Here is a 20,024-nt window from a genome sequence, read left to right as displayed (position 1 = left end):
AGAACACACTAACAGAGCTGCTGTTAACTGTTGAGCAACATTTCCCATCTTGGTGGCTTAGGTCACCATGACGCCGTCGTGTCTCCTTTAAATGTGTTTACACAAGGCTGGCCCGGACTTCTTTTATTGTTCGCTGCAAGATACGCTGATGCTCATTCTCCTGAGAGTAATGTAAACACTCTGGGGCCCATCATGGCCTCGCTGCCTAAAAAAGAACAGAGGCCCACTGCTTCACTCCTAACAGAAATGTTGCATAATGAAAACACCACCGGTTGATTCTGTATTTAGGATTGTGTAGGTCTCTGTGTGTGTGGTTGTCACTACAGCCATCCATGAGGCCCTCATGAATGTGCATTGCTGCCCTGTTAAACATGGAGCTGTTCAGTATAGCAGCTCTGTGGTTGTCAATCCAAGCACAGTGCATGTAAACCCTTTATCTCTTCTACTTCCTCTGCTGATTGTTCTTCATGTTCCTTTGTTATGTTTTCCTTTTTTAGATGACAATTAACAGCGAGCTGCCCCTAACTCATGGCAAAGCAAAGGATTCTGGTAAGAAGCTAGTCTAACTCTTAGTCCTGATTAATCGATAGAAGGTCAATCATCATCAATTTAATCTTTTAAGGCATTTCTCACAGAACTATCCAAACTCATCATTTCCAGCATCTCAAATGTGATTATTTACTTTTTCTTTTGAACCATTGCCAATTTAATATAATTGGTATTGGTATTGGTAAAAGACTTTATAAAATATTAAAATATAAGATATTTATAATGCAGATTATACATCAAAACTCTTGTAAGCCCCTATAACTATAGGCACAGATTTGTTTGGTTTAGTTTAAAGACATTGCATTTGTCATCTTCATCAGTGGGTAATACAATCACACCAGATAGTTCATAGCCTGTAGATGTATGGAGACAATGGCAGTCATTAATGTGACCGTATAGAGCCACTCACAGTAGAGAGTGCTGGGACGAGGGCATGTTATAATGTACACCATTTCTCTCTATTTACCAGACAGAGCTCTTTGCTGTGTCCATTGCAGTATAAACTGAGCTTTTCTTCCCGAGCACCACATCTTTTTTTCCTCTGCGAAGATGACCTCAGGGAATATCTTCTCCTCTAATCACTAGTGTTTTTTTCCGTTGGAAAGACGTGCCAAATAATGAGCTTTGTCCACATTATCTGACAGTATTAAGGATCAGAGAATTAAGAAAATATCCATGAGTGGAAGAAACATGTCCTGGAAAGACGGTGAAACGCTGGAGGTTAAGTCAAGCAAAATAAAGGGGCTGGAACAAAACTTAGAGAGAGGATGAAAAGAGGAGAGGGATTTGTGGAGGGCTTTTGAGGTGGAGGAGGAGATGATGAGAGCAGGAGAGACTATGTGTGCTAAATTCAGCCTGAACCGTGGAAAGGTTCCAGGCTCTGTGGCTCTGCTGCATTGAGTGTCTTTGATTTCAACACCCCTCCTGCATTATGTCTTTACAGCACCTGAGAAGAAAGATGTTGTATTGGAGCAAGTAAACCGCACCAACTCTATACGTGATCGAATGCGCAAGTTCACGGAGCCCAGCCAGAGCGCAAGTGTCCCAGCTTTGAAGAAAGCTCCTCTGAGGAACGGGACCACCTCCGGCAACAGCGGCCAGGCAAATCTCTCCAGAGCCACTGAGCTGTTTACACACGCAGGAGCATCCCTCATCACATCTGGAGACAGGCCAGCAAGCCCACGTGTGGGCTCCACGTCTTGCACCTCTGCCGCATCCCAGAGTCAGGCAATACCTCAGCCAAGAGGTGTGGCCAACAAACCTCTGTCTTCAGTTAGCCAATGGCAGAACTCCATGGGTGGGACGAGGCATCCAGCTGAAAAAGATGCGCATGCCTCCAGTAACTCAAAGGAAGACGGGACCCCAGGGAGAGAAGCTGCACAGCAGGTCACCCAGGGAGAGGCAGACCCGGACATGAAGACTTTCCTCACTATCGAGATCAAGGATGGGCGCACCACCACCTCCTCTACATCCTCCCCTAGGGGCAACATCGTGCCCACCACCAACATGGCCCCACGCATCGCCACTAACGCTCTGGGACAGAGAGCAGGTAGGAGCACCTTACAGCGATCATACTCTAGTTCAGTCAGTGCTATTGGAATGACGACAGAACACCTATCTTGTTTTACCGCTGACTGCGCCGCGCTTTTTAGGTGAAAGTTGACTTTTTTAAAGCTCAATATGGAGCTGGTACAATATCTGCAGCGCACTGTGTTTCAGGCAGTATGAATCTTAAGTTAGCGACTGTACGTCTTTCCTTGCTAATATCAACCCTTAGATCACAATGGAATCCCAGTCGCTGTGGGAGGCGACCGGCACCAAGGAATCGGTCACAAGTGGGACGATGACAAGCAAAGCGCGTGCATGAGTGGGAGAGATGTTAGGGCTGAATATAAAACACCGTGATTGTACTGAAGGGTATTTGTTATAGAGTGGGCAAGTTGCTGCAGTGTGGAGGGGGTGAGGTCAGTAGTCAACAGAAGCGAGTATATTTGGAACAAAGGAAACAATAATTGGCTGTCTCAGGCCAGACTCAATAGCAATACTGTTACAGTGCAATTGAATAAGCCTGCTCGCCCACACACACTCTAGATATTGTCCGCCGCCCTTTATCTAAAATGACACTTTCTTTAATGATTTGGGTGTTATTTTTAAATGAGCAATGTTTTTGGGAAACAAGTTAATTGATTACTTTGGTGAACTCATGACTTTGGTTTCTACTATCAGGCAGTGGTGGCCGGGCAGTGTTAGACACTGAGGTCCTCACTTTGAATTGTTCGTGTTATCCCTTCTTTTGTGTCCTCTCAACTATCAAGAAAAGGTGTTCATGCATTTTATATCTTTATTAGGAGGTCAACATTAGAACATTAGGTCAACATTAGAGTAGATGGCAGGAAATAAGGGACGAGAGACGGGAAAGGACATGCAACATATTGTGGGTCCCTGGGTCGGACACAAACCAGGGATGTTGCAGTTCATGGTCAGAACCTTTTCTTAATTTCTTAACTTAATTGTTAGGCCATGCTGAAAGAATTACTTTTAATTACTAAGGTATGTAGCATTTTGTTAGCAAGTGTTAAACGAGGCATACTTGGAGGGTGTAGGTTTCTGTATCGTCAAATAATTAATGGGCATGTTAAGCAGCGGGACAGTCTCATTAAAACACATTGTTCCTGTACATGTACAAAGTCAGCAGCACATTACATACTCGTAGTGCAGGTACCAGCAGGGATTCATTAATTGCATGAAACAAAAACACGATAGCTTGAATCTCAGTCTGTTACAGAAGCAGAGCTGCTACAGATGCTATTACTGTCAGTCCAAACAAGACGTCTTAAGTTTCAGCTCTTCCCAGCAACCGGGACCTCCAACCCAAACAGTTTATTTAAGACTCAAGCTGAACCTGTGTGATTACACCTCTTACAACTCCCCCCCCCCCCCCACGACACATTCTGGCAGCCCCACTGTTCCCTTCAGGAGAGTCACATAGTTAGTTTTTTTCCAGCTCAATTTGCTTTAATGGTTTTGGGCTCCTTTTTTGGGAACCTGCCTGTCTCCCACTGACCAAAAGCAGGCTGGGATTGTGTCTCCGGTTTCTCTTAAAAGCACCTAGCCAGAGTCTTAAATGTACACTATGCGGGGCTGGTGTGCATCAGTTCTGTATTTTATGATATAGCTTTTGTGCATGTGTTTGGGGGAGGGGGGGTGGACAGCAGGTCACAGGGAATGCATGTGCGTACTCTTGCAGGCAAATAAAGAGGGCTGTTTATGTTAAAGGCGTCATCTACATTTTCTCACTTGTCTCTCATTAGACATGAGGCTGTGTTGTTTATGACTCTATGGCAGCTAATGTATCTGACTAATGGCTACTACCAACACTGTACAAGACCATGCACTCATCTCAACAGTGCACATGCATATGGATATTTTTAGTTTGTTCTTATTCAACCCATAGCTGCGGACTATATGCACCAGATTATTCTTAAAATCCATGTAAATGTGTGTCTTCACTATGTGTTTCAGAGTTGACCCTTGGTCTCAGAGCTACACCGTTCAAGATCTCCTCATCCAGCCTATCCTCTGGATCCTCCATCAAGGTACAGTCTACCATTGCAAATTATTATCTGGCATATGATCACATTATTGAGGCTCTGCAGAATCTGATGACAAAACCTGTCAAACATGCGTCAAAACCACATTCCCAGTTCCTTTCCAATTAAAGGTTAAAGCTTTGTTTTCATCTTCTATTTCATTCCCGACTGACTCAATTGAAATCCACTGTGCTTTTGCCGCGTCCCTGTCACAGCAATCACCTATAAAGGCCTGAAAAGCAAGTGATCCGGGACAGTGAGAGACAGACAGAGTGTGTAAAAAGGAGGGAGAAGAGGGAAGAACAATGTTTATCAAACACGCAGTGGGTAGCCAGTCACATCTGTCCTTGTAGGGTATGTAAAGGAGAGAGAGGGAGAGGGAGGTGCTCCGGGCATTCCTCGTTTTCTCTCAGCAGGCCATGCCCACTGAGATTTATCTGGGAAATGTTTCCATAATCACACCTGTCTGTCTCCATGCACACTAATTGCTGTCCAGCTGCATTGAAACACATGTTGACACAAGTTCTTCATCACTTATTTTCTTAGAGGGCCAAAACCTAAAGATTCAACTCTCATCTCTGGTCTAGAGTCCAACACCTCCCGTCTTACGTTGACCTCTGGGGTTAGGAAGAAAACTAACTCCCATTCGCCTCATTCCTTAACCTCCTCGGTCCTCCATGAAAGGAAGTGTCCTCATGAAAGGAGAGTGGGGGATTGAGAGGGTGAGGAGTGGAGAAGCGGTGTCCTATTTACTCTTTAATGGCTGTGTATTCCAACCCCTGTGTCGAGCTATAATCTGGTTATGTGATCAGGGAGCTGGTTAATTATGGCTGGGAGGAGACTCCTCAAGGCTGCGGGGTGAATTTAAGGTGTTTGAATGAGACTGTCTCCATCGGTTAGGCTCTTGTAGAGACTCACAAGCACAGTGGCCAGGTACCAACTAAGAGAGTCTTTCTCGTAGAAGAGGACAAAGAGGACAAAGATTCTGCAGGAGATGACGTTTCCACTTGTCTGAGCGCTGAGTGCCGTTACAACCTTACCATAGCAGCATGCAGGTAACGTCTTTGCGTGTGTGCTAACACGTGTGTGACATTACTAAACATAGTGTATTTTTAAGTATCCTAAAAGAAATATATGCAGTTGAGGAACTCTCACTGTTTCCAACAGTTGTTACCATCCTGCTGACTGCATGCTAGCACCACTAGGCTGTGATTCACATACATGGCTATCCAAACAACTGCATCATCATTGTATAGGCTCAACATGAATGCCTTCATTGATGAACCACGAGACTTTGACAATAAGTAAGTCTTTCTCTCTTTTCGTCACTCAGCTGATATTTCACCTACTTCTGCTCAAGTTTTCCCAAACGAACACTGAGCCTGAGTGACTTGGCTAATGAGGTTGTAAAAGAAACGGCAGCGGACACTGTTGGTTAGCATCAACCCGGGGGGAGGCAGCTTGGTTATCTTCCGACTGATCCAGAGACCACCTGTTCTCTGACTTGTGCTGGTTTATTCAAAGTTCAAGGCTGTGTGAGATGTGTGGGGAGGATTCATATTGAAGTAGCTTTTTCACATCATATGTTCATTCACATGAGTTTTCACATGTTCTTCCTGTTTAGTGTTGATGATTGTTGTTTATTGACCACCGTGGTTCCTGCTGGGGCCCTGATCTGTTTGGGTGGTCTGGGCTTCTTCTCGGTGGTCTAACTTCCGCACTCTCAACCTCCTCTATTTCTTTAATGGTATTTTTTTTAGATTCTAATAAAACATGTTGTTTTTGCAGCGGAGTGCCTTTAATTTACAACGCAGAGAAACATTTTAGATCAAATAAGCAATGGAAAGTCTTAAACAATGAAGAACAAGTGTGAGTAAAAGAGACAGAGCTGCTCCTTGGTATTTATAATAAAAGCAAGATTAAGATGAAGTTAATGGCAAGGTCAAGATGCTCGTAGGCCTTTAGTGCAGTGATGAGAGTTAAATTCAGAAAGGTGAGGCCGGTAGCGGGTTATTGATGCCTCCTGCTCCGAGTGATCGCAGCTGCTCCTGCTCCTCTCGGCTGTCCACTGAGCTCGGCCTTGAACACAAATATAAATAATGCCTTAGCTTTATTACCAGGGTGACGACAGGACAGTCACACTGGTAAAGTGCTGCTGCGTGAACATGGACACACAGGCCCGCAGATTGTCTCACTGTCACACAGAGGGAGAAAGACCCCATTGTTAACATACTGCTGAACATGCTGGTTACTCAAACAGTTCACATGTGTCACAGATTCAAGCCTGGTCTGCAGACCTCGGTGCAAACGGGGGAAAAAAAGATGTGAGAGAATCTAATGTCTGGATGCTGTTTCTTTTCTTTAAACTGAAATCTCTGCTTTGCTTTATTTTTTAGCTATGTTGGAAGCTACACTACATTATTGTTGGAAACTGCTTGTGAATAGCAGCAGGGGGTCCACAATAGTGACAGACGCTGTGTCACAAGAGATTACATTTCTACTACACCAGTTTCTGACATAATCAGAAATTTACTTTTGTATTTGTCGTGCTCCTTGTCTTTCTATATCACTCTGCTTTGCTGTGGGTAAAGTGTGTTAGTGCTCTGATGCATGGTAAGACTAGACCCATGTCCTTCTTAGGTTTTGACCCACTTTCCCTGCTGCCAGTCACATTTCTCTCCACTCTCTCTGTTTCAAGGCCAGATTCTTTACCTGTAAATCCCAGGAGAGACCACTGTTGCCCTTTGTCACATTGCTCTCCACTGCACTTTTTAATATCAGTTTAATGCTTGTGATGTATTGGCATGTCACGAAGAACTACAGCTACCACATCCTCATCTAATCAGACTGCCTTTAGAGGTACAGTATGTACAGCACCATTTGATGTTGTTGCATGGTCAGTAGTATACCATTAACATTTCAATAAGAATAAAAAAAATGTACTTCAGCATCTTACACTACAAAAAGTGTTCACACAGAGACTTCTGTCAGTGCGCTTGGAGTGCTCTTAATTTATCACAAAAGCACTTGAAACATCCACATGAGCAGCAGCTGGGCTGCTTTGTCAGTAAGTCTAAAACAAAATCTTGGAAGTGCTGCGATGTCCTTCCCAACATCCTTGCCCAGAGCCGTGGAGCTCAGCTCACCCTCACTGGTCACCCAGTCTGCTGTGTCATGGCCCTAAACACTTTGTCCTTCATGGACGGATCTTCCCTTTGGAGGTCTGCTTTGAACCGCAGTCATACAACGACCTGATTACTCATGACGCAATTGCATTCAGTCAGAGAGCAATTTTATAAGAAGTGAAACGGTAACGTATAACTCCGCTCAGCCCAGGAACATCTAAACCTTCGTTGCATGCCAATCGAGGTGTGAAGGACAACGGCTCTAAATAAAAGGAAAGTTGAAAGAGGGAGGGGTGAGTTTTCTGAATTGTTGCCACTACCATTCCCCCTCGGGCCTCCACCAGTGCCCCAGGACTGACTGGCTCAGTGGGATAATGGCAGGGCAGGAGATAGACATGTCCACGGCACCTGGGACAAGGGGGGTGGGGCTACTGCTGCCTGGGAAACGGGATTCCTTGCATGCTCATTGGCCGTCAGGGTGTTGGCCGGCACAGAGGAGAGATTTGTTGGGTGTATAAAGAACGTGCGTTGTTTTGAAAGGTCTCTGTAGACAGACGAGAGAGGACACCCTCTACCTTCACATCTGTGAACATAACCTTTTGATTACTCTGATCTTACACCCCAACTTAGGTTTTTTGGACACTTGTGACACAAGTGGATTTAAACAAAAAAGGACTTTGGCCAGTGTAACAGTGAGTGCAGCTGGTCTGGCCATGCCTGGAGTGAACCTAGACTTCCTCCCAGCCTCTCAGGCTCCAGAGGCTTTGGGCAGCCCGGATAGCACTTGTGCCGAGTCTGGCCTGGAGGAGGTTATTGGTGATCTGCTCGCTCAGGAGGAGGCAGCGGATGAAGAGGAGCCTTTTTGCAAGAGGGAATTTGAATTAACATTACAGTGTGCAGTTGGGGAGATCCACAGTGACCTGCAGGCCTTTGGTAAACGAGTGGATGTTTGCCTGGAGGAAGCAGCAGCTCAGGTGACTCCTCTGGCCGAGGCCCTCGCCAGGCTGCAGGAGGAGAACCTGAGGGTGAGGATTCAGCAAGAAAGGCTGGTGAGGCAAGTAGAGGCCTTGTGCCAGTTAATGGGGCTTCCTGATACCTTACTGCGTGTACTGCCCAGCAAGGAAAGCTTACCTACAATTCCATGTGAAAACAAAATGCCATCTAGTGATTCTCCAACGTCATGCAGTGATCCTCCAGCCTGCACACCCCAGGACATTGCACCTGAAACACCACATGATACTTCATCCCGCACTCCCCAAGATTCTCCATCCAGTGCACCCCAGGACACTCCAGCTAGCACTCTTCTGGATAATCCATCAAGCGTTCCTCAGGAACCTATATCATGGCCCCAGGAGTCAGACTCTATCGGGACAAACACACCTCAGAATTCGGAGCCCTCACCTGTCCAACACCCACCCACCTTTGCACGCCGCTCCCTCTCTGCTCCCTCTTTGATGGCAAACGTTTCTTGCAACAACAGCACGGTACTGCTCTCTGTTAACAGTTCTGATCATGACCCTGTTTTTATTCAGATAAGCTGCGTGAAGAATGGGAATGTCTTTTTGTTCCTGTGTTGACAATACATGTGGATCAGTTCTTGCTCACGTACTTGCTGACCTCCTGTTCCATCCTCCTCAGCTTTTCATTGGCTGTAATCTTACATTATGTCCTCACTTCCTTTAAAAAAAAAAAAGAAGCTCAACCATCTCCGCTTTCAGTCAGTTTTGACAGATTGTGTTTAGGTGGAGAACTTCACTACAATCTGTCACAGAAGTATTCCAATCCTCCAACAGCATGTGTTTCTGATCCTGGCTAGCACTCATGCGTGTCTGCAACTCTGCATGCAAGTGCTCTGTTGAGTGGATACACTTCATGTTTTAACAGTAACAGTGGCCTATAGTTTGTCACCTCGTAGATCATCCATAATGTTCGCTTTGGCAGGAACATGAACTTAGCATTAGATATTTTTCAAAAATGAGTCATAAATTAAAAGGTTTTAGGTCTTACGTCCCGTTATAGAGATCAAAGCACAGTTTCATGACTGGCAGGATAACTACTCGGCCCTCACCTTAAGCCTTGTTTGCTCTATGTACTCTTGAAATCCCTTAACAAACCCTGTGTGTGTTTGTGTGCACTGGTGACATTTTGAGGGGTATTGAGTGTTTGTGGCATTTATCTTCAGTTGTATAACCGACCAGTGTTCATATTCCTGTCTAATCCTGCAAAGACAGCTGGGTCTGCCAATCATCTGCTCTTGTAAAGGTGATGGACTTCTCTTAAATCTTACTCTGATGATTGTGATAATTAGGGGTGACCTTATCCCTTATCTGCCTATTTTCTCCAAGGCCTTTGTACAATATCAGCTATGTCAGCTTTTCATCATTCTCAGAGAGATTGTAGCCCTTCTCTCATTAGAGAAGAACTTAACAAAAAGAGCATTTGTATGCCACAGTGACTCAGATTCTGAAAGCTGAATTAAACTCGACTCGATCACTAAGGTTATCTGTGATTTTCTCACCCCACTCACATTCCCTCATTGCCTGAATCAGAGCCCTTGTTTGGCTGTGTTATGTCCCAAAGCATTCCTCGTCGGTCAAGTGCCTCTCAGTCCAGTCTGTCCCATGTCCAGAAAGGTTTTAAAACCATTGACCACCCGTGATCACACAGCACTGCGGCTTCACTGGGCCTTATCCCTCCCTGGTAAAACCTGGCCCTGCTGGGGCCCGCAGGGAGGCTGTGGATAGGGACGGGGCCAGCTGTCTGAGCTATATCTAGACCTGAACTCGGTTATAACAAAAGCATTGAAGCCCCAACTAGAGCCTCAGACATTCAGCACAATATAAAACATTTCAGAGTTGTTTTCTGTAGGACTTGTGGTCCTTCCATATAAGCTGGTAGAAAACCAGGTTTACATTAACGACCTAAAATGTTGTTTGTTCTCTTGACTTCCTCTTCAGCATGCTCCTTTACTGTTACCTTTTGCTCCTACGCTCACCACTCCTTCTGTTGTGTACATACCTTTTTCTCAGAGTTTATATCTGCTAATGCATTGTTCCCATCTTCCTGCCATAATGGTGTACCGTACCTGTCACATAAACTCTTGCTTCGCAGCAGCTCGGTATCATTTGGACACTCAGTGTGTCAGTCACACTCCATGAACTACGTTAACAGTAACTTGGCAGGGTCGCTCTCGCGCTCATGTGCTTACTGTCACCCTCTCTGGCATGGCTGGAAGGCGGAGGGGATGGAAGAAATGATGAGATGTGGTGAGCTGGCAGTCTTAATACAAAAAGAGATCATTAAAGGGAGCCTTCTTCACACACTCAGGCCTATTATGGCTACAGTGTGTTTGACCAAAATCCTCTTGTGCTTATTACGTCCTAAATGTCATGTTTTTTTTGTTTTGTTTTTTACCCTCATCCTGGGGTAAGTGTGCAACTTTAAAGCCTGAGCTCCTGGTTAGGGGATTCTTCCTGCAGGAGCTCTCATATAGCAATGCACATATCCAACCAACTTTTTAAAGTAACTAGTATAGACAATGAAACTTAATGTAACCATGCATTATTTGGCATGTCTCAGTGTATGTGCTTTTGCTCACGCTGTGTGTGTTGGTTATGTGTCGTGTGCAGATGGAGACGGAGCCCGTCATGGCCTCTGAGCCGGTGTTTTCAGCTGGTCCGTCTGCCCAGATGGTGAGTCACGTCCCGGTCATCCCCAACGGCTCCAGCACTCAGGGCAAACCCGACGAACGCTCCGGAAAACTGACTGCCGAACAGCTGGCTGCTATCGAGGACGAAGAGCTCCTTGACAAAATGGTACTTCACACCCAAGTTATAATTGTGTATGATTTAGATTTGAAAGCACCACGAATAGAGCCGCTTCAGTCATGAAGAAAGTTTGTGTCAAACACTAAATCTCGGCAGCTATGTGACGTTATATTTGGAAATGTCGCAGCTCCGTGTTGTGTGTGTGTGTGTGTGTGTGTGTGTGTGTGTACACAACGCTATGTTAGAACTGCATGCACAAATAGAGCCATGCCGCTTTATGCTTTTTCTGAGGAATGACCTCATTGTTTCCGTTTGTGTGGGTTTTTTTCTTCTCACAGCTCGATGAGTCAAAAGACTTTGAGGAGAGGAAGATGATCCGTGCAGCCATGAGAGACCTTCGCAAGAGAAAGAGAGGTAACGGAACAAAGAAAGACAATCTCCTATCTGTTACTCCAACCACATGAAAGCTTTTGCTCCATTCATTTGTCATGACTGCTGCTTTCTTTCAAATCATCAAAGGTAGACTGCCTCATAATCAAGCCCGATTATTTTATATTTACTTTTTTTCCCCTCATGATTTGAGTATTTGAATTTTTTCTTCACAAATGTGAAACAAGCTTGCAATATCCACTTGATTTCTATCCATTCTGCCCTCAGAGGCCATGCTGGGATGTACTCAAGAGGAAATAGGTAGGGCAGGTTGGTGTGCAGTGTGCAGTGTGCATTAACAATTGATACTTGCCTGCGTTTGTCTTTTTGTGTGCACCACCCTGTCGTTGTCAGACCACAACAGTTTATCTTTTAGACCTCTGTGGTGGATGATGATGATATGTTGACAGTTGTGTTAACGTGCATGAATCCTTTTTTCACACTCACCTCAGTGTGCTGCAACATTGTTACTGGAACGTCCATATTTAGTGTATTCTTGTTTTGCAGTGAGCATCCACCATATGGTTTCACCAGGCGTCTGGTTGCATTGAACTGACAGTTGAACCTCACCTAATTGGATTATCAGATCTGTAAAAGCTCAGTGCACTGGTGTCTGGGCAAAAAAAACCCAGACATAACTAAATGGAGAGTTAGAATAAATATCCAACACGGCATAGTATGTTTAAATACAGGTACACTCTCAGGTAAAAGCTTGAGGCAGCACTGCAGGTGTTAAGGCTTCAGTATTCTGGACATTGCTGAACTTGGCACAGCCCTCCACCGGGGACGATCACAGTGTGCTTGCTTTCTTTGATCTGTGATGTTTGTGCAGTACATATAACTTGACAGCTTTGGCTCAGCTGCGAGCCTTCCACCTGTGGGTGTTTGTGTGTTCAGAGGAATTTTACGGTACTGTGGAAAGAATCTGGAAACGTATCGCCTCAAATTTGGAAGCCCTGTTTTAATCCATCTTTGTCGCAGTCAGATGAGGTGCTGTCAGTTTGTTTGGGACCTTTTGGCCTCCTCCTCCTCCTCTTTTTCCACTGACATCATCTCTCCACCTCTCCGTCCCTTCTCTCCTCTCCTCTCGTCTTCTCTCCTCCACCCCAGACCAGAGAGAAAAGGAGCGCGACACCCGTCTGCAGGAGCTCAGGCAGCAGAGAGAAGAGCGATCACAGAAAGGCCGTGCTGGGGTCGGAGCAGGAGAGGTGGTGATGAGGAAGGTGGAGAAGTCAGCGGACGGCTCCAGCCTCAGCCAAGTCACCAAGACGGACCGCTTCGCTTCCTCTGGTATTCTTTTATTTTATTTTCCTGTGCATTTCTGAACCTTCTTTAAACCTTTCTTGTAGACGCCAGTATTTGACCACTTTACTGCAAGACACAAAACGCATCTTGGGAGGAAAAAGTGGATGAAAAGGATACATCTAAGTATTTATACATGTCCAATATGTATATCATTTAAAGTTTGTGTTTTTAGATGATGGGAGCAGATCATCACGCAGCACTGTCGTGGAGGCTAGCTATATGCAGAAAACAGACAGTAAGTCTTCATTTACAATACAGTATAGTCATTACATTCATATCACCAATATCATTTACATGTCTGTGTGTTTGTTTATCTCAGGAGGGACAATGCAGTCAAAATCATACAGCTTCAGCTCTTCCTCATCATCATCCTCCTCCAACACAAGCAAAAAAGTGGGCAGGTAAGTTACGGAACATCAGCACAGTAATTACAATTTTATTTATTTTATCCCTGCAGTTTCACAAATTAACTTTGTACGTGTACCTGCCTCAGTGTGTTTGATCGCGAGGATGACTCATCGTCTCGCAGTGGCAGCGGCGGATTGGCCGCAGTAGAGCGAAGGCAGGCGGAGAGGCGCAAGGAGCTGATGAGGGCTCAAACTCTGCCGAAGACCTCTGCCATGCAGGCCCGCAAAGCCATGATAGAGAAGCTGGAGAAGGAGGGAGGCGGGGTAAGGATAAACAGAGAGGTATTACTACCAAAGAGAGAAAAGGAGCAGGTCAAAGCATGTAAATATTAACACAAACCTGACTTTTTCCTCAGCCCTGGAAATCAGGCAGTCGCCAAAGTAAACAAGGTCCAGCGTTCCACCAGCTTTGGTGTACCCAACGCAAACTCCATCAAGCAGATGCTGCTCGACTGGTGTCGTGCCAAGACCCGCTCGTACGAGGTGAGCTAACCAGCCACGGCAACCCACTGTTTAGTGCTCATCCTTAATGTCAGCCAGTAAAGCTGTAGCTGAACCGGATGATTAAGACAAGATGGGCTGACAGAATATTTTCCTACTTTGGAAATGTTTCCATCACTTATCCATCACTGCCTCCATATCTATTCTGTTTGTTTTCTCCCTTTAGCATGTGGATATTCAGAATTTTTCATCCAGTTGGAGTAACGGCATGGCATTTTGTGCCCTGGTGCACAATTTTTTCCCTGAATCCTTTGAATACGAATCCCTGAGCCCCAGCAACCGCAGGCAAAACTTTGAGGTGGCATTCAGCACGGCAGAGTGAGTACACACAGAAAAACATGTTTGTCCCATAGACTGTGTATATATATATATATATATATATATATATATATATATATATATATATATATATATATATATATATATATATATATATATATATATATATATATATATATATATATATATATATATATGCAGTCTATGAGTTGTCCCAGTAACATGTCACTAACCACTGCAGTTCTGTTATTGTTGTTAAGTTTTAAGTTTTGACTGCAAGTGTGAGCGTCGACTGACTTTGTGGAGAAACCGCACCAACTGCAGTGAACCTTCGTTTTTGTTAAGCTTGGTAGAGAGAATGTGAAGAATATGAAGAGAAGCCAGAAGAAGAAGCTTCTGCAGGCTTATCTTTCATCTTAAGCTTAAAGATTTACACATAATCTTCCAACCAAGGCTGTCGTGGCTTTGAGGTCTTGAAAAGCGCTACATAAATTCAATTTATTATTATTATTATTATTATTATTATTATTATTATTAGCCACATTTCCCTTTTCTTTGCATCATACAGATGTTTCACATCCTTCTCTCATTCCTCTGTAAAATCCACTTCTAGCTTTTATTCATTATTGGTCTTTGCCAACATCTACTTGAGCCTGAAGTACAGAGGCGGAGCGTGAAAACGTGGAAACTCCTCGACTGATGTCCCCGTGTTAACTCTCCCTGTCTCTCCCAGGTGTATCGAACCACCTCAAGGCTACTACTCTAATTACTCCACCTCTAAACCTCCACTCTCCATCTGTCTTCTACTATGAATAACTGCTGTGAGTCCCTCCATCTGCTCTAAACCAGAGACCCATGAGCAAACCCCTCCCCAAACAACCACCAGGTTAAAAAGAATAACGGACGAGCTCTCGGCTATGCCTCGCAACATTTCCCCTCCTTTTTACTCCTAATCTCTCCTCTCCTTTTCCTCTCTTTGTCATCCATCTTGCGTCACACCATTCTCACTTGTGATGCCCCCATACCACCTGTGTGTTTGCGTGTTTGTGTGTGTGCGTGCGTGTGTGCTCACATGCTCTCAGTAGAATAATGTCCATGCTGATGTTGATATTATTCATGCTCTCAACACCGGACTGTCATCCAACCACAGCCCACGTCTTTCCACCTTTTGTGTTGCACTCCCACTCACTTCCCCGGGCACTCCTGACCCTCCCAGCAGTTTGCTGTTATCTGGAATCCCAAACACACACACTTTCACACACACTCCTATGCACCAGTGTTTTTAGAGTCACCATATGGTTGTGTTTTTGTGTTTTGTTTTGTTATTTTTGCAGAATCCTTGTTGTTTTTTTCATTGTGTCTTGTGTTTCTGACGGAACATTGAAATGGTCAAAAGTTGCACAGAAAAAAACAACAACAAACAAAAAGGCTAAATGAGCATCACCTGACGCTCATTTGACGTTTTGTTTTGTTTGTATGTGTATTTGTTTGCCACATACTGTACGTATCATGATGTTCATGAAGCATGTTAACTCATGGATATATCTGTGAACACAGAGAATGTAATGTTATTGTTTCTTTTTGTGTCATTTCTCTCTCCCTCTGTCTCTTCACCCTGAATCTTTTTCGTTTGGCTGCTCACCGCTTTATCTGTTTTTTTTCCCCTCCTCTCTCCTCTCCTTCCCACACTTTGTCCACTGTCCTGTTCCTTCTCTCTTCTTCTTATCTCTACTTCTCCCTTCTTCTCCTCCTCCTCTTCTTTGTTTCTATCTGTTTGGGTCTGCCTTTCCTTCCTGTCCTCGTCCTCCCCCGTCTCTCTCTCCCCCCCCTGCTGGGTGCGGGCACAGGAAACTAGTGGACTGTCCCCAGCTGTTGGATGTGGACGACATGGTGAAGATGCGCGAGCCGGATTGGAAGTGTGTGTATACTTACCTGCAGGAGTTCTACAGGGGTCTGGTGACGAAGGGCCTGGTTAAAACCAAAAACTCCTCCTAGAGTCGCACTCCAACTAAAACTGAACCCATGGTGAGAGAGGGGGCAAACCTACGAAGGAACCTCACTTTGGTTCTGACAGATGGGACGGAGTGTGTGTGTGTGTGTGTGTGTGTGTGTGTGTGTGTGTGTGTGTGTGTGTGTGTGTGTGTGTGTGTGTGTGTGTGTGTGTGTGTGTGTGTGTGTGTGTGTGTGTGTGTGTGTGTGTGTGTCTGCGTGTTTTAAGCAGCTGTTAGGATTTAAATCAAACATGGTTTTTCAGAAAACTCCTTTATTGGCTGCTTTTGGAAATATGATCCTTCATGTTAATCTGAAGCTACTGAGGTACAAAGTACCAAACATGGTATGCGCGAGTGTGTGTGTGTTGTGTGTGTGTGTCCATGTGTACATTTCTGCATTGTCACACTATGGCAGAGAGCCAGGACCATCTGCAGTTCAACACTTTAAAAGGAACTGCTGTATCACAATGTTTCAAACAGAGATGTTAAGAAACAAAGCAGAGAATGAGGCTGTGTTGTCTACTCACTTTATATGCGGGAATTTACGGGTGTTTATGTCTGATAGCCTTTTAAAGAAGTAAAGTGCAGAATGACCTTGTGTCTGCAGTTCCTTAAATAACAAAACCGATTTTATGTTGTTGACATTCATTTTCTCATGCGAGGGATGTACCAAGGTGCTTCTCCTGTTACTCTACACTTTGTTTGTGAAGGACGTCCCAGAGGGTTTTACAGTATGTGGAGATATAACGCCACCCTGTGGTCACTCCCTGCACAGCTCACATGTGAGGCCTTTGTTCCTAAAAGTGTTTATTGAAACATGCTGCATTACTGAAGTTTATTTATAGAGAGTGTTTTAAGGGGTTTCCACAAAGTGCTTTAGAAAAAGCAGAGACAGAGAAAGGATTAAAAAGAAGAAGTAGAATATAACCACAACAAGGGTGTGTGTGTGTGTGTGTGTGCGTGTGCGTGTGCGTGCGTGATAGACTAGCTGTTCCACCAGTTTGGTTAATGATCATGAGAAAGCATCTGATTGATGATTAAATATGAATAATCGTGACATGAACACCTGAAGAGCATATCCTCCTCTCTACTCCATCTCTGGTCCTCTTTCATCCTGTCTGTTCCTCCTCCTTGTTTTCATACACAATGTCTCTTGTATGCTGTTCCTCAGGACGTACGCCAACTGCATGCCTTTGCTGGAAGTGGAGGACATGATGATCATGGGTAATAAACCCGACTCCAAATGCGTCTTCACCTACGTACAGTCTCTGGTCAACCACCTGCGCAGATACGAGATGTCCATGGGTCGGCCCTGTGACCTCTGACCTGTGTTTGGCGAGCGTTCAGCCTCAACATGGCACTATGGACAAGTTGGGGATTGTGTGTGTGTGCTTGTGTGTGTGTGTGTGTGTCAGTTTGCTTAATATCTTTGTTGGCAGTGGTGATGTGTATTCATTATTTCATTAACACAAAGTCCACCTTTCTCCAGCAAGAGTGCGCCAAAGTTTTTATAAGACTACCTTTTCAAGCTTTAAAATGTTACTTTTTTTTTTACTCGGCTCTGTACCTGGTAATATTTAACATGCAGTAGCTGTGTCACCTCACTAGTGTACTGTAAAACACATCAGAAATATTTGTATAGTGTTTCCCCTTTAAGTTATTTATACCTACATTTTTCTCTGCTTCACTTTTTTATTATTGTAAGTTGCTAGCATTGCTGTTGGCAATTTCACAGTAGTAGAAAAATATACCAGACCATATGGTTCATTCTTTTAATTCGGTAATTTGTCTCTTTTTTTTTTTTACCAAACACTGGCTGCTTGAAGTATTTGAATTAAGTTATTACTATTCTAATGTTGACAATTAGCATATTTATATTTAATTTGTGAGCACAGGGATGTTCCTTCTTAATTGTTTAAATGGATGCAACATTGTTATGAGTAATCTCACCTTTCTGAATTTGAAAGTGCTACTGAGAACTTGTTTCTTATTTGAACATTGTATAATATTATTCTCACAGCAAAAATATGTGCAATGAAAAACTTTTTTTATTCAGGTAGAAAGAGGTTTGTAGTCTGATGTCATGCAGCTGAATGGTATCATTACTTGATGTTTCTTACTGCTTGACTGACAGCATCCCCTCAGCATTGCCCTGCCAAACACACTCACACACAGCTCTTTTAGCAGTAGATTTTGTCAAAATATATTATTTTTCATTTTGTTAGTGTGTACATTATGCTTTTAAAAGGTTTTGTTTAAAGTGAATCATTAAGCTCAAGCTATCACAATGTTATGTAAAACTAATTGGGGTCCCCCTTTTTGGACGAGTTGTCCTGATGGTCTGTTTAAACGTGAGTAATCATGACCGAACATAACTGCCAATTGTATATTTTACAACATGAAAAAAAAATGTAATGAAGATTTTTATAGCACTTGTAAAAAATACGATTCCTTTGAGAAGATGTTAAAAAATCTGACCGTTTCAGAGCTGAATGAGCTTGATGAAACTTATTTCTTAATGCTGTGTTTTTAGTAGATTTAGAGAAATTATTTCACCGCTGCCAACTGAAAAACGAATACTTTCCAAGGAGCAGTGAGTGATGTAAATAAGAGCTTAAACACATTATAATTTCATGTTTCTGTGCACCACAGTTAAATGGGAATTGAAATTAAACCAATTTGAGAAATGAATGCGTTTGTTGGGGATTATTGCTCTGAATCGTCTCATAAAACATTTATCGTTTGCATTTTCTATACCAGATTATTCATATAGTGACAACTTCACACTACCAGTGGGCAATTTAGAGTTTGACTTCTGTCAAATCTAAGTTTTGAAGGAAACACATGAGAACATGATCATTTAACAGCAAGGACGGGATGAGATAATGTGGAATATTTTATTATTTTATTTCAGAACGCTTCCCCTTGAATCCTCTTGTGTGCATCAGTCCAACCCACCAGAACATGTAGCATCAGCCTCAGGCCACTCAGTTTTGAACCTGAGGCATCATTCGGTTTCACAGTAGGTAGGAAGCAGTCAGACACACACGGGGAACTCAAGAGATGCAAAATCCTGAAGACAGCTGACACATGATGGACCAAAAACAAAATGAAAACATACACACTTCCATTCTTTGTGTAGAGAGTAGAAAAGCACTCACAAAGCAGCCTGTTGGGTTAGTATCGCTGCAAAAATAAGAGCATACAGCAAGAACAATATGTGCAAATTCAGACTGGACTTTTTTAAAGACCTTTTGCTGATGCTAAGATTGTGTCATTGCCCCAAGAGCTGATCCATGATCTGCTGGTCTAAAATGACGAGCCTTTCAGTCGTCAACTGCGATAACCAGCTGGTCGTGGAGCAGCTATAGGGCTTAGTGGTAATGTGAGATTGCTACTTTTCTCCTCTCTGACGAGTTATAGGTCAGTATGCTTGGCTTCTGCGTCGGGCTCTGAGGAGGCGTTTTCTGTGACGAGAGAGGACGTGGAGGATTTGGACGCCGGCTCGTCTTTGAACGGGCTGTCTTTGGCAGGAGAGAAGCGGAACTCCTCGGGCACCTCGTCCTCAGGTTCAGCCTTCTTGTAGAAGCCCAGCTCCCCCAGCAGCTCGTTGATCTCAGAGCGGGTCATGTCAGACAGGTCGATCCGCTGTGGAGGACAGGTTGAATTATAGTTCCAGCCTTCAAGTGGCCAAATTAATGCAGCTATGAATGACATTTATATGGCTTTATTTCACTTAAGGAAAGTGAAATAAAGCTAAATGTATTAAAAGAAGAAGTTTTAAAATGATGCTTAAAGCCCCTGTGTGTAGGATAGGGTCACAATATCCGTCACTACACGATTATCTTGGGCAAAATAATTCACAATAACGATATTATCATGATATCTATAGAAGATTTGAAGAAAAAATAATAATGCTCTCTGTTAAATTCATCTTTAACTTACTTACTGTGTGTTTTGTCTCTTTTGGCAAATGAATTACACTTAAAATACAAGTGAGGGAGGTGGGCAGAGAGTCTGTAACCTTAACCCCTAACCATGTACAAAAGCATACAAGAACAATTACAGAAATGGATAGTGT

General features: G+C 43.7%; 2 protein-coding genes across 6 annotated transcripts in view; one reads left to right on the top strand and one right to left on the bottom strand.

The window, feature by feature from the left end:
• smtnb (smoothelin b) overlaps nucleotides 1-18,634 on the top strand; it is a 46,262-nt gene extending 27,628 nt beyond the window's left edge. Inside the window, exons 8-21 of one of the 5 annotated variants that reach the window (XM_029440075.1) lie at nucleotides 498-549; nucleotides 1,493-2,098; nucleotides 4,072-4,145; nucleotides 10,894-11,079; nucleotides 11,370-11,445; nucleotides 11,689-11,721; nucleotides 12,571-12,750; nucleotides 12,938-13,000; nucleotides 13,085-13,166; nucleotides 13,259-13,435; nucleotides 13,529-13,655; nucleotides 13,840-13,991; nucleotides 15,800-15,977; nucleotides 17,115-17,253. In XM_029440075.1, the coding sequence (XP_029295935.1) occupies nucleotides 498-549; nucleotides 1,493-2,098; nucleotides 4,072-4,145; nucleotides 10,894-11,079; nucleotides 11,370-11,445; nucleotides 11,689-11,721; nucleotides 12,571-12,750; nucleotides 12,938-13,000; nucleotides 13,085-13,166; nucleotides 13,259-13,435; nucleotides 13,529-13,655; nucleotides 13,840-13,991; nucleotides 15,800-15,947 (1,956 nt within the window). In that variant the 3' untranslated portion in view covers nucleotides 15,948-15,977; nucleotides 17,115-17,253. Of the gene's footprint in view, nucleotides 1-497; nucleotides 550-1,492; nucleotides 2,099-4,071; nucleotides 4,146-10,893; nucleotides 11,080-11,369; nucleotides 11,446-11,688; nucleotides 11,722-12,570; nucleotides 12,751-12,937; nucleotides 13,001-13,084; nucleotides 13,167-13,258; nucleotides 13,436-13,528; nucleotides 13,656-13,839; nucleotides 13,992-14,685; nucleotides 15,978-17,114 lie in introns of those variants that run through there. The other 4 variants (XM_029440074.1, XM_029440078.1, XM_029440077.1 and 1 more) reach the window with 4 other exon arrangements.
• A 192-nt stretch (nucleotides 18,635-18,826) lies between these two features.
• selenom (selenoprotein M) overlaps nucleotides 18,827-20,024 on the bottom strand; it is a 3,000-nt gene continuing 1,802 nt past the window's right edge. Inside the window, exon 5 of the mRNA XM_029440016.1 lies at nucleotides 18,827-19,591. Coding sequence (XP_029295876.1) covers nucleotides 19,361-19,591 — 231 coding nt within the window. The 3' untranslated portion in view covers nucleotides 18,827-19,360. The remainder of the gene's footprint in view (nucleotides 19,592-20,024) is intronic.

The sequence above is a fragment of the Cottoperca gobio genome, chromosome 9 (genome assembly GCF_900634415.1).
Source record: "Cottoperca gobio chromosome 9, fCotGob3.1, whole genome shotgun sequence".
In the NCBI taxonomy this organism is placed as follows: domain Eukaryota; kingdom Metazoa; phylum Chordata; class Actinopteri; order Perciformes; family Bovichtidae; genus Cottoperca; species Cottoperca gobio.
Note: the sequence above shows the minus strand (reverse complement) of the source record. Positions and strands in the feature narration are given on the sequence as shown.